Source organism: Neoarius graeffei, chromosome 25 (genome assembly GCF_027579695.1).
Source record: "Neoarius graeffei isolate fNeoGra1 chromosome 25, fNeoGra1.pri, whole genome shotgun sequence".
Classification (NCBI taxonomy): domain Eukaryota; kingdom Metazoa; phylum Chordata; class Actinopteri; order Siluriformes; family Ariidae; genus Neoarius; species Neoarius graeffei.
The window spans coordinates 12,209,009-12,227,242 of record NC_083593.1 but is presented as its reverse complement, the minus strand read 5'-3'; the positions used below and the strand labels follow the sequence as shown (position 1 = coordinate 12,227,242).

The 18,234-nt window shown below is 42.4% G+C and overlaps 1 protein-coding gene across 1 annotated transcript in view; it reads right to left on the bottom strand.

Annotated features, from left to right (window-relative positions):
- LOC132873125 (cAMP-specific 3',5'-cyclic phosphodiesterase 4D-like) overlaps positions 1 to 18,234 on the bottom strand; it is a 372,176-nt gene that overhangs the window by 342,927 nt on the left and 11,015 nt on the right. Inside the window, exon 2 of the mRNA XM_060908382.1 lies at positions 13,589 to 13,663. Coding sequence (XP_060764365.1) covers positions 13,589 to 13,609 — 21 coding nt within the window. The 5' untranslated portion in view covers positions 13,610 to 13,663. The remainder of the gene's footprint in view (positions 1 to 13,588; positions 13,664 to 18,234) is intronic.

Here is an 18,234-nt window from a genome sequence, read left to right as displayed (position 1 = left end):
TTTGTGTTAGAGTACGCTCGAACACAATCGAACAAGACTGTGCAGCGTACGTTTATAAGAGAATTCTATAACAATGCACCGACTGCAACGCAGATTTGGACACGGCACAAAAAGTTCAAAGAGGAAGGCTGTGCGTGTGTCTGTGTCTCGGAGGCGTGCATATTGAAAATTTGTGAAATCGTTCATGGAATCCACATACAGCGCCCTCCACAGTTATTAGCACCCCTGGTTAAGATGTGTTAAAAGCCTTAAAATAAACTCAATTTTTATTGCAGAAGCATAATCTCACACTGAAAATTGTAGAAAAATGTAACCCTTAACTCAAGTGAATTTAAAAAAAAAATCCCAGACTAAGAAATAATTACTTTTTCATAAAATCACCTGTTCCACAATTATTGGCACTCATAACAATTCCTAGAAAATAAATGCAATTGAAGCACTTCTGTCATTTCGACTGTAGTTTATAAAGTTGATCAGAGTATCTAGGAACCTTTAATTAGTAATTCATCACATCCTGTTTCCCTGGGGTATAAATATGATGTGACACAGAGGCCTATTTCTGTTATCCACTCTTCAACATGGGAAAGACAAGAGAACACACCATTCAAGTGAGGCAGATGTGTGTCGAAAATAGCCACTCGCCTACACCTGGCCATATCTACAGTCAGAGGAATCATCAAGAAGTTTAAAACAACTGGAACAGTGGCAAACAAGCCTGGACGAGGATGCAAGTTTATCTTGCCACCATGCACAGTGAGGAGGATGGTAAGAGAAGTTAAAAGTTCTCCAAAGCTCACTGTTAGAGAATCGCATCAAAGAGTAGCATCTTGGGGTCACAAAGTCTCCATAACAACCATCAGGCGCTATCTACATGCCAACAAGCTGTTTGGGAGGCATGCACGGAAAAAGCCTTTTCTCACTTACAAGCATAAACGTAAACGTCTGGAGTTCGCTAAGCGGTACTGGGACTTCAACTGAGACCGTGTGCTTTGGTCAGATGAGACTAAGATAGAGCTTTTTGGCAACAAACACTCTAATACATCACAAAAGATGAGTATGCGGAAAAGCACCTCATGCCCACTGTGAAGTATGGGGAGGATCGGTGATGCTGTGGGCCTGTTTCTCTTCCAAAGGCCCCGGGAACCTTGTTAGGGTGCATGGCATCATGAACTCTTTGGAATACCAGGACATTTTAAATCAAAATCTGGTGGCCTCTGCCCGAAAGCTGAAGTCGGGTCGTCACTGGGTCTTTCAGCAAGATAATGACCCTAAACATGTGGCCAAATCCACACAAAAATGGTTCACCAGACACAAAATCAAGCTCCTCCCATGGCCATCTCAGTCCCCAGACCTCAACCCAATTGAAAACCTGTGGGGTGAGCTGAAGAGGAGAGTGCATAGGAGAGGACCCAGGACTCTGGATGATTTAGAGAGATTGTGCAAAGAGGAATGGTCGAAGATCCCTCTCTCTCTGTATTCTCCCATCTTGTGAAATGTTATAGGAGAAGATTAAGTGCTGTCTTGTTGGCAAAAGGGAGTTGTACAAAGTATTAACATCAGGGGTGCCAATAATTGCGGCACACATGATTTCATGTAAAATAATTATTTCTTAATGTGGGATTTTTTTTCCCCATTGAATAAATGCACTTGAATTAAAGGTTGGATTTTTCTCTTTTTTTGCATTGTTGTCCTATATTATTTAAAAAAAAAAAAAGAATTTATTAGAAGCCTAAGAACATATGTGACCCCTCACCAAATCCAGGGACACATGTCGGTCGAAACGAATCCGAGATAATCGCAAAAGAAGCTTTTTTTTTTCGAAATTTGTGATTTTTGTTTTTTTCCATCATGTGCAAGTTGAGATCTTGAAGAATGCAATCAGTATTTCAGATAATAGATTGTTTTGTTGGAAAAGCATACATTTTTTGTTGCAAATTGTCTCGTTTTTGTCAGGACTGTAGTCTGCTGGGGGGTGTGGGTAAATTACCATATGGGCCATTCACATGATGATTTAAGTCTTTTTTTTTTTTTTTTTGCGAATCAGCTGTATGATACGAGTTGAGCGCATGGCTACTTAGCTGCATACAGGCGTGTAATTTCACTATGGAATGAGTTACTAAACAGAGCGCAGAGGAGCTGAAACACCGCGAAGCAAACATACACACAGTATTTACATCGGAGATAAACATTTCTAGCAAAAAAAACCGCAACCTCGTTTTCCAGATTAAATGGAATACTTGCATGATCGGATGATACACGGACCGTTCTAGGATTACATTCCATCGGAGGCATTGGTGTGTGCAAGGCGCCGTTTCTCTTTCTGATGGGGTAAGTTTATTAATCTAAGGCTGTGTGGTTATTTTTGCATGTAACGGAGAGTGTTGTGGTTTGGTTAAGCCTAGGTCACAACCGGACGTACGATTTTTTGGCCGTGCAATTTTTGGCGTTTCCCAAATCGCTGCGTTTTTTTTTTTTTGTTCACGGAGAAAGACGTGCGTTGGCCGTAAGTTTGTCTTGCAACCTGAAAAAAACGTAAGCGCCCGTAGAGTTTGTTTGACATGACAAAGAACCTCTGCGGCTCGAAAATCAGCACATCACACGCGCGCTCTCGTGCATTTCACGCGCGCTCTCCGTGTGTTTCTTGCGTTTTTTGCATGTAGACCGGCCGTAGGAGCACGTACTGTACGGCCGGTTGTGACCGAGGCTTTACATGAAACTAGCGTTGTGTTAGTTGTGTCATCATCGTGCTATCTTTCTTTCTAACAGTGTGAGTAATTTTTCAACCACAAAACGTTAAAGTATACTTTAGGACTTATTTTTGTACTTCATAATTGTGTTGGGCATACTTTGCATGGAAGGAAAATTGACGTGGTGATCTTTGTTTACATGAAAGTAGCATCATGCTAGCTCGTAGGGGGTAGAGCTTTCCTTAATATCATGCAAATGAGCACCATTATGTGCCCGCCCTACACCCAGAGTAACTGAGATGGAAAACTTTGAGGGCGATTTTCTCCCTTTCCTGTTTTAAGAGGTATGCACTTTCAAAAGGCCACACATTCTTCAAATACTGTCAGATCTCCACATGGAAGGCATCATTGGAAAGCTTAGAAACTGTACTTTCTGAATCTGTCAATAACTCAAAATGCCCCCGGGCAGACATGTGTCCCTGGATTCTGTTTTCTGACACATATCTTAACGAGGGGTGCCAATAATTGTGGAGGGCACTGTCCCTTTGAATTTCTCATTCAGATTTTGAGGAATAAATCTTCTATTGCTCAACATTAAGTCTGTTCAGTTTATGGGATATTTACATCTCAAATAATATCTTTTTTTTTTAAACACCCTGTATAATGCTGAAGGTGCGCTGGATTTCCATTCTGCTGAAGCACTGGAGTTTGTTCACATCAGATCAGTGGCTACTGAACACATGATCCAGTTTTACTGTGGGTCAGGGTGCAGGCACTTACGGATGTACTGTATGTGCAGGGGAGAGCGGGGAAAGCAAACTGGAAACCAAGCCAAAACGCAAGACTAGAATCAAGGTCGTAGGACAGGCGAGGCTTGATCAATCGGTAGACGGGGCAATGCGGACAGGGCTAGACAATAACGAGAAAGATACAAGAGCGAGGGTCGAGAACACAATAAAGCAGGCAGTAGAATAAAGGCTCGGTATGACAGGAAAGAACACTGAACAATACTTCGCATCGAGTGAGAGTGGGAAAGGTGATTATATAGCAGGGGCTGATGAACCAGGAAACGAGTGACAGGTGTCTTTAACAAACAGGTGATAGAGGGCGCTGTGGTTCGTGGGTGTTGTAGTTCTGAGCGGCCATGTTTGTAGTTGGCGCTCTCGAGAGCATTACTGACAGCTGGGATGATCAAACCGCAGCCCAAGGCAGTCAAAGCTTCTGATCTTGCATGTGGAAGCTTTGGGTTAAATTTGACTCGACTCCTGTGCGGACTGCGTAGTTCAATGACATGAAGTTTGATTCGCATGATGTACAAGACAAAGTATGGATGCAGTCAGAACATTCTCTACTCCGATGCATGCCCTCTGGTGTGATGTTACACATTTTCTAAACCACAGAGAAGATACTTGGCATAACACTCTCCAACAAACACACCATTCCTTGCCATCTGATACACTCCTAATTTTGCCCAGGGGAAGGCATCATATGGCCACTCTCACATAACTTGGCCACAGTATCTGTAAAGAATCACTGGTGGATGACACTTTACTGCAGTCGTAATTGGGATTCAAGAGGGTTGGAGAGTGCATAGAGATGAGCATTCCATCCACGGCTCCTTCAATCTCACAAAGATTTTGACTGTAAAAAGTAATGCTTCTCAAAATGAGCTCCAGAGATCCCCAGTGGTCCATAAAGCATAGCCAGACGCCTGTGATTTTTATCATTTGTTACAGCTGTGGAACTCACAACCTACCACTATCAGTAATAAATACTTTTGACGGGACACTTGTTTACATGGGATTACTTTAAACCTTAATAAATATGTAGTCCTGTCGAAAGTTCAGGAACAAAAAGCTCTACGGCTCCAATCAAACAGCCAGCATAATATTGAACAACATAATATTCGAACTGTTCATGAAGTAAAGATGGACTGAAAGGTTCTGTGGATTTTTTTTGGAGATAAAGGAGTCACTGGCTTCAGAAAGTTTGAGAAACCCTGGTATAAAGGGTATCCTCGCTGGAAATGTGAATGGAAAGGAAGGATTATATTTGAACTAAAACAGCACGTATGATTTCAGAATGGTACTCTTTGGAATCATTTTCTGTCCAGCTAGGTATTCTTAGTAATTGTATACTTACAAAAGAGAATGTCATAGCTTATCATAATCTATCTTTAAAACTTTATCTTCAGTGAGCATTCGTGTGGGGCGGCACGGTGGTGTAGTGGTTAGCGCTGTCGCCTCACAGCAAGAAGGTCCTGGGTTCGAGCCCCATGGCCGGCGAGGGCCTTTCTGTGCGGAGTTTGCATGTTCTCCCCATGTCCCCATGGGTTTCCTCCGGGTGCTCCGGTTTCCCCCACAGTCCAAAGACATGCAGGTTAGGTTAACTGGTGACTCTAAATTGACCGTAGGTGTGAATGTGAGTGTGAATGGTTGTCTGTGTCTACGTGTCAGCCCTGTGATGACCTGGCGACTTGTCCAGGGTGTACCCCGCCTTTCGCCCGTAGTCAGCTGGGATAGGCTCCAGCTTGCCTGCGACCCTGTAGAACAGGATAAAGCGGCTAGAGACGATGAGATGAGCATTCGCGTTCTTTAACTTGCAGTCATCTATTCAAATAGCAGCCAATCGTGTGACAACTGCATCAGCAATTATACGACTGATGGTTGGATTATACAGACAGACAGCTGCAATAAAAGTTCTCTCTGATAATCTGTGGTTGGTTGAAGAGAGCAACTGGACTTGCTTGAAGATTCTTGAAAACGTTTCGCCTCTCATCCTAAAGGCATCCTCAGTTCTGTCTGACTTATAGGGAGTATCCAGTATTTATCCTCTCATGGATCATCATAGAATCAGAATGCTGATGACTGCATTGTAGGTGGCTCATAAAAGATGTCATAGACCCCCACCTCTGTTCAATGATGGTCATTCCAGGTTGACAAAAATGAACGATCCTCTCTGGCTACGATGTCTGCCAGTTTTCTGGAAGTCCTCCCATAGGGATTTCATCCCAAAGTACGTAGAAACATATCTGTGACGAATCTCAGTCATCCAGGTACATAGTAATCTGTGGTTGGTTGAAGAGAGCCTTGATTGAAGGCTTGGTTGAAGAGGACTTGCTTGAAGATTCTTGAAAACATTTCGCCTCTCATCCTAAAGGCATCCTCAGTTCTGTCTGACTAATAGGGAGTATCCAGTATTTATCCTCTCATGGATCATCATAGAATCAGAATGCTGATGGCTGCATTGTAGGTGGCTGATAAAAGATGTCATAGACCCCCACCTCTGTTCAATGATGGTCGTTCCAGGTTGACAAAAATGAACGATCCTCTCTGGCTACGATGTCTGCCAGTTTTCTGGAAGTCCTCTCGTAGGGATTTCATCCCAAAGTACGTAGAAACATATCTGTGACGAATCTCAGTCATCCAGGTACATAGTAATCTGTGGTTGGTTGAAGAGAGCAACTGGACTTGCTTGAAGATTCTTGAAAACGTTTCGCCTCTCATCCTAAAGGCATCCTCAGTTGCTCTCTTCAACCAACCACAGATTACTATGCACCTGGATGACTGAGATTCGTCACAGATATGTTTCTACGCACTTTGGGATGAGATCCCTATGAGAGGACTTCCAGAAAACTGGCAGACATCGTAGCCAGAGAGGATCGTTCATTTTTGTCAACCTGGAACGACCATCATTGAACAGAGGTGGGGGTCTATGACATCTTTTATCAGCCACCTACAATGCAGCCATCAGCATTCTGATTCGGATTCTATGATGATCCATGAGAGGATAAATACTGGATACTCCCTATTAGTCAGACAGAACTGAGGATGCCTTTCAGATGAGAGGCGAAACATTTTCAAGAATCTTCAAGCAAGTCCAGTTGCTCTCTTCAACCAACCACAGATTACTACCGTATGTACCTGGATGACTGAGATTCGTCACAGATATGTTCTCTCTGATATTACATACATTGTCAAAGCATTGTCAAAGCTGCACCTGAAACATCAGGCTTGGGCCTTTTCATTTAACAGAAACGCACTGGAAAGGCAGAAAGCCTTTTAACGGAGATGTGAAAAAAGAAAAACAGCTGATGAGAAAAAGTAATGGTGAGCTGCTCGATTGCCTGATGCTTTCAACAAAGCAAACATTAAGCGCAAAATGAGTGTGATGGAAACAATCAAGCAAGCAGACCCAACAGCTTCAATGCAAAAAATGATATCCGAGCAAGTGAAAATATCGTGAATATAGTTGAAACGATCTAGCAGTTCCTATTAGAAGAATACAAGACACCAAGTCTGAGATTATTAAACCTAGTTCTAGATTGCAACCAACTTATTCTAAGATGTCTTATCAAGTAAAAATATCTGTCCATGCAGCAAGATAAGTTCACTAATACAGTGGCGTGCAAAAATTTGGGCACCCTTGCTGAAAATGTCTGTTACTGTGAATAGTTAAGTGAGCAGAAGATGAACTGATCACCAAAAGGCATAAAGGTAAAGACGAGACATTTCTTTTCAGCGTTTTCTGCAAGATTTGTGTATTATTTTTGTTTTGTACAAGTGGAGAGTGAAAAAAGAAAAGGAACACCATGCGAAAGTCTGGGCACCCCAATACATTTGAGTTCTCGGGTGACTTTTACCAAGGTTCCAGACCTTAATTAGCTTATTGAGCTGTGGCTTGTTCAAATTCTTCGTTAGGAAAGGTCAGATGATGCAGATTTCAAAGCTGTATAAATTCTCTGACTCCTCAAACTTGTCCCTAAAATCAACAGCCATGGGCTCCTCTAAGCAACTCCCTCGCATTCTGAATAATAAAATAATTGATGCTCACAAAGCAGGAGAAGGCTACAAGAACGTAGCAAAGTGTTTCCAGGTAGCTGTTTCCTCAGATCGTACTGTAATGTTATTAAGAAATGGCAGTTAACGGAAACAGTGGAGATCAAGGTGAAGTCTGGAAGATGAAGAAAACTTTCTGAAAGAACTGCTCGTTGGATTGCTAGAAAGGCAAATAAAAACCCCTGTTTGACTGCAAAAGACATTCAGAAAGATTTAGCAGACCCTGGAGTGGTGGTGCACTGTTCTACTATGCAGTGACACCTGAACAAATATGACCTTCATGGGAGAGTCATCAGAAGAAAACCTTTCCTGCATCCGAACCACAAAATTCAGCGTCTGAAGTTTGCAAATGAACATCTAAATAAGCCTGATGCATTTTGGAAACAAGTCCTGTGGACTGATGAAATCAAAATAGAACTTTTTGGCCACAACGTGCAAAGGTATGTTTGGAGAAAAAAGGGTGCCAAATTCCAGGAAAAGAACACCTCTCCAACTCTGAAGCATGGGTGTGGATCGATCATGCTTTGGGGTTGTGTTGCAGCCAGTGGCACAGGGCACATTTCATTGGTCGAGGGAAGCATGGATTCGAATAAATACCAGCAAACTCTGGAAGCAAACATCACACCATCTGTAAAAAAGTTGAAGTTAAAAAGAGGATGGGTCCTACAATAAGACGATGATCCAAAACACACCTCAAAATCTCCAATGGAATACCTCAAGAGGCACAAGCTGAAGGTTTTGCCCTGGCCCTCACAGTCCCCTGACCTAAACATCATTGAAAATCTGTGGATAGATCTCAAAAGAGCAGTGCATGCAAGACAGCGCAAGAAACTTGTAGAACTGGAAGCTTTTTGCAAGGACGAATGTGTGAAAATCCCCCAGGTAAGAACTGAAAGATTATTAGCTGGCTACAAAAAGTGTTTACAAGCTGTGATACTTGCCAAAGGGGGTGTTACTGGGTACTAACCATGCAGGGTGCCCAAACCTTTGCTTCAGGCCCTTTTCCTCTTTTGGTATTTTACGCCTGTAAATGATGGAAATAAAAATGTAATATTGCGGAAAATATTAAAGAAATGTCTCGTCTTTACCTTTATGCCTTTTGGTGATCAGTTCATCTTCTGCTCACTTAACTATTCACAGTAACAGACATTTTCAGCAAGGGTGCCCAAACTTTTGCATGCCACTGTATTAAGTAATTTTCTCCTTAAATTCACTTTTCAATTTTTTGCAGTGTTCAAGCTTGCTAAGGAGTCGCAGTTGTTCCTGGCAGACATAAATGTCTGCCTTTACAAAAGCAGTCTGAATCACTAGGAGAGCTGTACAGTGCCTGACTCTTTCAGAAATTACAATAGTTCAGATACTTCATTACAAAAGCTTTTAATGGCAGCATACATGAACATATACATTGCCTAAATGTTATCTCTTCTTTGTGGTATGTGCTTTCATTTTCTAGCATCACAAAGATTGATTTGGAATTACACGAATGAACAACTTTGTTTACAGCTTCTGCTGTTCATCACACTGAGCTCTATAGCTCTGCGATATACATTAACTACGCATCATGAACTGTTTGAGAGCTCCAGAATAAAGAAGTGCTCTGGTATTTAAGATACAGTAAATCCCTAAATTACTGTATGGTTGTTTATCTGAGAAATTTACTGTAGTTCAATTGCCTCGCTCGCTCACTCACTCACTCACACGCTCACCACTCACTCGACACCCACTCACTCACCAACACACTCACTCACCACTCACTCGCTCAACAATCAATCGCCACTCACTCACCACTCACTCGCTCAACAATCAATCGCCACTCACTCACCACTCACTCGCTCAACAATCAATCGCCACTCACTCACCACTCACTCGCTCAACAATCAATCGCCACTCACTCGACACACACTCACTCGCCACTCAGTCACCACCTCACTCACTCACCACTCAATCACTCACCATTCACTCGCATACCAACTCACTCACTCGCCACTCACTTACTTGTCACTCATTCACTCACTCGCCACTCACCACCTCACTCACTCACCCACTTGCCACTCATTCACTCACTCACTCGCCACTCACCACCTCACTCACTCGCCCACTTGCCACTCACTCACTCACTCACTCACTCACTCACCACTTCACTCACTTGCCCACTTGCCACTCACCCACCAACTTGTCCACTTGCCACTCACTCACTCACCCACTCGCCACCTCACCCACTCGCCACCTCACTCACTCACCCACTTGCCACATCACTCACTCACTCCCTCACTCGCCACCTCACTCACTCACTCCCTCACTCGCCACCTCACTCACTCACTCCCTCACTCGCCACCTCACTCACTCACTCACTCACTCACTCACTCACTCACTCACTCGCCACCTCACTCACTCACCCACTCGCCACCTCACTCACTCACCCACTCGCCACCTCACTCACTCACCCACTCCACTCACTCACCCCCTCACTTGCCCACTCGTTCACTCGCCCGCTAACTCACTCACATTCAATACCTGCATTCAATACCTACAATCAGAGTCAGTAATCACAGTTAACTATATATATATATATATATATATATATATATATACACACACACACACACAGTGCACTTTAATAGGAACACTTGTACACCTGCTCATTTAAGCAGTTCTCCAATCATTCAATCATGTGGCAGCAGCACAATGCATAAAATCAATTGAAGTTCACATCAAACGTCAGCATGGCAGGAATGTTGGTGCCAGATGGGCTGGTTTGAGTATTTCAGAAACTGAAAGAGGATCTCCTGAAACTGGACAGATGAAGACGGGAAAAAGACCAAGCTATATATTTCTTTTTACTTTCTGTGAACCTGTCGCCTCAGATCCCTGTTCTTGACTGACAGGAGTGGACCCTAATGCAGTCTTGCGCTGTTGTAGCCCATCCACCTCAATGCTCGATGTTTTGTGCATGCTGAGATGCTTTTCTGCTCAACATGGTTATAAAGAGTGCTTATTTGAGTTACTATGGACTTCCTGTCAGCTCAGACTGGTTCGGTCATTCTGCTCTGATCTCTCTCATCAAGAAGGCGTTTCAGCCTGGAGTAGACCCTCTGCTCACAGGATGTTTTTTGTTATTCGCACCATTCTGTGTAAGCTCTAGAGACTGTTGTGGGTGAAATTCCCAGGTGACAAATCCAGTTCTGAAAGGTAAACTGCCTGGGTGTGTTTTTCTAGAGCTTTTTCTGCCACTTATACAACCCCGATTCCAAAAAAGTTGGGATAAAGTACAAATTGTAAATAAAAACGGAATGCAATGATGTGAAAGTTTCAAAATTCCATATTTTATTCAGAATAGAACATAGATGACATATCAAATGTTTAAACTGAGAAAATGTATCATTTAAAGAGAAAAATTAGGTGATTTTAAATTTCATAACAACAACACATCTCAAAAAAGTTGGGACAAGGCCATGTTTCCCACTGTGAGACATCCCCTTTTCTCTTTACAACAGTCTGTAAACGTCTGGGGACTGAGGAGACAAGTTGCTCAAGTTTAGGGATAGGAATGTTAACCCATTCTTGTCTAATGTAGGATTCTAGTTGCTCAAATGTCTTAGGTCTTTTTTGTCGTGTCTTCCGTTTTATGATGCGCCAAATGTTTTCTATGGGTGAAAGATCTGGACTGCAGGCTGGCCAGTTCAGTACCCGGACCCTTCTTCTACGCAGCCATGATGCTGTAATTGATGCAGTATGTGGTTGTCATTGTCATGTTGGAAAATGCAAGGTCTTCCCTGAAAGAGACGTCGTCTGGATGGGAGCATATGTTGCTCTAGAACCTGGATATACCTTTCAGCATTGATGGCGTCTTTCCAGATGTGTAAGCTGCCCATGCCACATGCACTAATGCAACCTTATACCATCAGAGATGCAGGCTTCTGAACTGAGCGCTGATAACAACTTGGGTCGTCCTTCTCCTCTTTAGTCCGAATGACAGGCGTCCCTGATTTCCATAAAGAACTTCAAATTTTGATTCGTCTGACCACAGAACAGTTTTCCACTTTGCCACAGTCCATTTTAAATGAGCCTTGGCCCAGAGAAGACGTCTGCGCTTCTGGATCGTGTTTAGATACGGCTTCTTCTTTGAACTATAGAGTTTTAGCTGGCAACGGTGGATGGCACGGTGAATTGTGTTCACAGATAATGTTCTCTGGAAATATTCCTGAGCCCATTTTGTGATTTCCAATACAGAAGCATACCTGTATGTGATGCAGTGCCATCTAAGGGCCCGAAGATCACGGGCACCCAGTATGGTTTTCCGGCCTTGACCCTTACGCACAGAGATTCTTCCAGATTCTCTGAATCTTTTGATGATATTATGCACTGTAGATGATGATATGTTCAAACTCTTTGCAATTTTACACTGTCGAACTCCTTTCTGATATTGCTCCACTATTTGTCGGCGCAGAATTAGGGGGATTGGTGATCCTCTTCCCATCTTTACTTTTGAGAGCCGCTGCCACTCCAAGATGCTCTTTTTATACCCAGTCATGTTAATGACCTATTGCCAATTGACCTAATGAGTTGCAGTTTGGTCCTCCAGCTGTTCCTTTTTTGTACCTTTAACTTTTCCAGCCTCTTATTGCCCCTGTCCCAACTTTTTTGAGATGTGTTGCTGTCATGAAATTTCAAATGAGCCAATATTTGGCATGAAATTTCAAAATGTCTCACTTTCGACATTTGATATGTTGTCTATGTTCTACTGTGAATACAATATCAGTTTTTGAGATTTGTAAATTATTGCATTCCGTTTTTATTTACAATTTGTACTTTGTCCCAACTTTTTTGGAATCGGGGTTGTATATTTTGCATGATCAAGTAATGCAGTTTCTTGGAAATTCTCTTGTTATTGTTTTAAACCTCCTGTTTTCTGAAAATCCCACGCAACTCTGAGATTTACCCGACAGTAACCCTTCATCTGTCAAATGTTAAACCAGGTACACTATATAATTTTTATGCCTGAGTTTCAAATATCAGGCCACCTACGTTTTCTGTCTCTATTATTTAGTGACTTCACACATGACTTTTTGTGAAGTAGTGGAGTCTGAAGGTCAGTCATTATTTGCTGGTAAGCCCCCTAAGTAAAAAAAAAAAAAATCTTGCAATTTGTGAAGTTATTAACTACCATACAAGGCGTTATAGTTGTACAGACATGCTGATATAAAGGCTTGTATACCTTTCACTCAGTCATGAAAAGCTGTTCTTGAACACAAAGTTGATTTGATGCTCAAATCTGAGACCCAGATAGAAAAATTACCTCCAAAATGAACTCCCGACATCCATCCATCCATCCATCCATTATCTGTAGCTGCTTATCCAGGCAAGCTGGAGCCTATCCCAGCTGACTATGAGCGAAAGGCGGGGTACACCCTGGACAAGTCGCCAGGTCATCGCAGGGCTGACACATAGACACAGACAACCATTCACACTCACATTCACACCTACGGTCAATTTAGAGCCACCAGTTAACCTAACCTGCATGTCTTTGGACTGTCAGGGAAACCTGCGCAGACATGGGGAGAACATGCAAACTCCACACAGAAAGGCCCTTATCAGCCACTGGGCTCGAACCCAGAACCTTCTTGCTGTGAGGCGACAGTGCTAACCACTACACCACCGTGCCGCTCCGTCCTGACATGACATTTAACATATTGTAACAGTAGCCCTGGGTTATTTATTATATCGATTTTAGGTTTGACTGGGCCAAAAATAACCTATTTTGTTTGGAGAACTACTTGCCATGAGGCTTTTAATGTCTTCAAGACCCTCACTGAGCACAATCATTGGGTGTCAGAGGAAGGTCGAGCTGAGCATCATCAGCGTAGCAGCGGAAAGAGATTATATCTCCCAATGGAAGCGTTTATAATAAGAAGCGTACCAGGCCGAGTATTGATCCTTGGAGTCTGTGATGCTTTATTGTACTGTTAGTTTCATTTAAGAGCTCTGATCCCTTAACCATACACTATATCTTTACCAAGCTCATTCTTTATACAAGTAAAACAAAAAGAACTGAATTTCACTCACTCTCTCTTGTCTGTCCTCCATACCACAGTCATTGAAGAAGCTTCCAGTTCGTAATGTCTGAAAACAGTTAAAGCACTAAAAGAGAAAGAAAAACAAAAAAGGAACATGTCAAAAAAATCCATGACCTGCAGAACAAGTTTCAGTTTGGTTTAAGAAAATCAGTGTAAAGCTTAAACATCTCATCTCATTATCTGGAGCCGCTTTATCCTGTTCTACAGGGTCGCAGGCAAGCTGGAGCCTATCCCAGCTGACTACGGGCGAAAGGCGGGGTACACCCTGGACAAGTCGCCAGGTCATCACAGGGCTGACACATAGACAACCATTCACACTCACGGTCAATTTAGAGTCACCAGTTAACCTAACCTGCATGTCTTTGGACTGTGGGGGAAACCGGAGCACCCGGAGGAAACCCACGCGGACAACATGCAAACTCTACACAGAAAGGTCCTCGCCGGCCACGGGGCTCAAACCCGGACCTTCTTGCTGTGAGGCGACAGCGCTAACCACTACACCACTGTGCCACCCAAGCTTAAACATAAGGAAGACTATAATCAAGCCTTCTCCGAGTACTCTGTGGAAGCTGTATACACATATAATGAAGATTAAGCCTACTTTTGAAGATTTTTTTTTATAATTAAAAGTAGCAATCATTTAATACTAAAGTTTGTTGTTGTTGGTTTATTTTTTCCAGTTTTTCAGACAGCTTTCAAAAATATCCAGGATGCAGCTACCAATCTGCATCATTTGTGACATAAGAGGACCAAAAACAATCACATCATCAGACATAATCCAAGGCCGGCAGACAAAAGAGTCAGAACTGTGTGAAGCTGCCTCTTCTCAAATCCTTATTAAGAATTTCTAATGCTCTCCTCTAGTGTTTTTGACACCTGAGAGAGTGAAAAATCACCATGACTGCGCGCACACACACACACACACACACACACACACAAATTATGCTATGCAGCAAGAGGTGGGCAGTTTCAAATTCCTGAACCTGTTCATCAGCATGCCTAATCAGACAAATAGACTAAAAGATCAGAATCAGAGGCAGAATTATATTTACTGGCCAAGTATGTTGACACACGCAAGGAATTTGGTGTTTCTCTAGTGATACAGAGGAGGAAAAAAGTGTGATTATATGGATTTATTCTATCCATATTCAGTGGATATGAGCAATCGCGCGCTGTGATCGGCTACTCTACTACTAGGATATCAGCTCATATACCGTGATTAGAGAAAAACAAAATGGTGGAGCGTGGTGCTGAACAAACCGAGGACGAAATAAAAACTCTACTCGAAAACAAAACCCCCAAAAAATAAAAAAAAAAAAGCAACAAAATATGGAATAAAAGTATTTGATGGTAAGAACGCATCTTTTTTTAATTTTTCAAGAATTATTATTATTAGAGCATTTTTCACAAATTGCTCCTGTCATTTCGCCAGTTTGTTTATGTAGCAGAGTGGTAAGAATGTAACTATAGCGACTACGCCACCTGGGGAATTGCGCCCCAGGAATTCTAACAAAAATATAACATTAACACAATTAAGGACACAGATACGTGCACATCGAAACAACCAGAGACATGATTTCTAACAATACAAAAAGTATTTTTATTACAAACCAAAAATCATATACATCAATCTTTTTAATAAATTCTGGTACAAAAAAAACAAACATTAAAATTCACATTCTAAAAAGAACCGTTCATAGGGTGCAGGGCTTAACGCCCTCTGCTACTAGGTAGTGGGGGAAGAACAGGGCCTTCGTTACTGCAATAAGAGGGGTACAACACGGGCGCAGATAGAGGGGGGGACGGGGGGGATTCGTCCCACCCAGATTTAAATTCACCTCGTTTGGTCCCCCCTACTTATAGGGAGGAAAAAACGTCTATGCTGTCTTTCTTTGCATAAGGCAAACCTCACGGAAAAATCAAAAGACTAATTACCATTCGGTTTATTGAGGTGCACAGCAGTACATACATAGCTGCAACTGCGCAGACTGCACGGGTTGCGAGCTCGAGCTTGGTTGCTATGGTTACCCACAAGTTTGACAGGCATATCGGGGACAGCGCCTCCTAGTTCAGGACCCCAACACGGCATGATGAAGGGTGCCAAAAGGCAGAAAACGATTGCATCGTTTTTTTCAAAAAAAAAAAAAACGACTTTAAGTAAACTGTGCCTTACTTTATCATATCACCTTGCAATTTTTTGATAGTCTGTTCAAAGTAATGTCGTAGTGAAAGTAAAATCGTACGGAGTAGAGATGCCTTTCTGGTAGCCTCCTTCTTTCGGTGGTAGCCTGTAGATACAGTGCTCAGAAGGCAGTTTTAATGTTTAATCTGGCGTTCCCTGCCATGATTTCAGCGAGCATATTGTTTCATAAGGAAACTTTGCGAAGAGTTGTTGACTGACTGCCGCTCACGCAACACACAGGCATAGTTAGAAAGTCAGGATGCACTGGTTTACACTTTACACACACACATGTAGCCCAGCCTCTCGCTATGTTTAACAGTTGGAACTTAGCGGTTTTAAAACTAGTTTTGCAATTTCTGTGCGTGATGATAATGTGTAAACTTTGGATTTCCATAGGCTATGTTAAAATGTTATGTCACACTTTTATTTACCACCATAAGTTGTAAAATGAATAGAAAATATAGTCAAGACATTTTTCTGGCCATTTTGAGCATTTAATCGACCCCACAAATGTGATGCTCCAGAAACTCAATCTGCTCAAAGGAAGGTCAGTTTTATAGCTTCTCTAAAGAGCTCAACTGTTTTCAGCTGTGCTAACATGATTGTACAAGGGTTTTCTAATCATCCATTAGCCTTCTGAGGCAATGAGCAAACACATTGTACCATTAGAACACTGGAGTGAGAGTTGCTGGAAATGGGCCTCTATACACCTATGGAGATATTGCACCAAAAACCAGCTAGAATAGTCATTTACCACATTAGCAATGTATAGAGTGGATTTCTGATTAGTTTGAAGTGATCTTCATTGAAAAGAACAGTGCTTTTCTTTCAAAAATAAGGGCATTTCAAAGTGACCCCAAACTTTTGAACGGTAGTGTGTGTGTGTGTGTATATATATATATATATATATATATACACACGAAATGGAATCATTTGCTGACAGCTCAGTCCCCCCCAGTTCAAAATTCCTATCTGCGCCCCTGGGGTACAATTAAAATAGGAAAAAGATACAAAACCACACCACAAATGAACACAACAAATAATAATAAATAATAAAAATCAAACCACAGCACACAAAATCAGGAAAAGCAAATCACCAAACGTGCACAAAAGAAAAGGACTGTGAGGAGGGGATTCCACCACCAAACTGCTTGGGCCCGTCAGCAACCTGTCTACCACACACACACACACACTCACACAATTGAAGAAAAATAACACAATATTAGAATCTACTCCAGGGCACAAAGTTAGATATACAAACATGTACAAATGGCTAATGTTTGGATGTTAACACACAACACTTAACTTTAGCACCCACAGCACTTGGCGCGCCTGGTGTACTAGAAGGGCCGCCACTGCACCCAAAGTCCGGTGGTAAAGTACACACACAGCATACAACAACCACACACACACACACACACACACACCAACAGGCACCAGTGCGTAGTGCCAATTAAACAAAGCTACTGGTGATAACAATCCACAATCAAGCAATATATGATGGTCACCCAGTAGCCTACAATACATATATACAGCACACAAACAACCTCCCTCGATTAGGTCGCAAGGGGGGATGCCAACTAAATAAAAAAAAACCAAACAAACAAAATATCAACAAAAAAAATTCAAACCAAGATAGAAACCGGGTGGAAACAAAGCAGCAGCGGAACCAACTAGGCCGCAATCAACTGGAGCGTCACGCCGTTTCCCATCAGATGGAATGGTCAAAGGGGCAGAGCCGCTCCGTCACACAGCCCAACAAAACACTGGCTAACACCAACGGTAAATGCGCGCTTCCGGGCTAGGCATGCCATGGCAGACTGCCTGGTGCGTGAGAAAAGGCAATGCAGAAATCAGATGTCCAGAGCCCTCGATGGCTAGACAAGGCGCCTCAAACCGCACAAGCGGCGCACACAACGTAAAGTTGAGATGAATGCACAAATGCAAGTAACAGAAGGGAAAGTTTGCTCAGCCCCAGCACACCATCTACCAGTCGCCTCAAACGCCAGCGAAAGTGGGAAACAAACGCCATCCCCAGCTGAAACTTGGCTACCCTAAATAGTATAGGGACCGCCCCCCCAATTAACATTTCCCATACCAATCCGCCAACAAGGAGTCAAAACTGGCCAACGGTTGCTCTGCTACAATCACATGCTAAGCGGAAATGATTTTGTCGTACGTTGTGTATAAAGTTTTTATTTACTGAATTTGCAAAAAATAAAAATGCCCTGTTTCTCAAAATCCAGTGAATGTGGATAGAATAAAACAGTTATTCCACTCAATCTCGTTGCACATGGTGCGCCGCGCTTCGTCGGCTATCAGCTCACGTACAATTCAATTTCGTGGAATAACTGTTAAATGTAAGATATGTATATGAAATATAAGAAAAATGTATATACATATATACAATCTAGTTATTATAGATAAATATGCAATCTACAATAACTATCCAT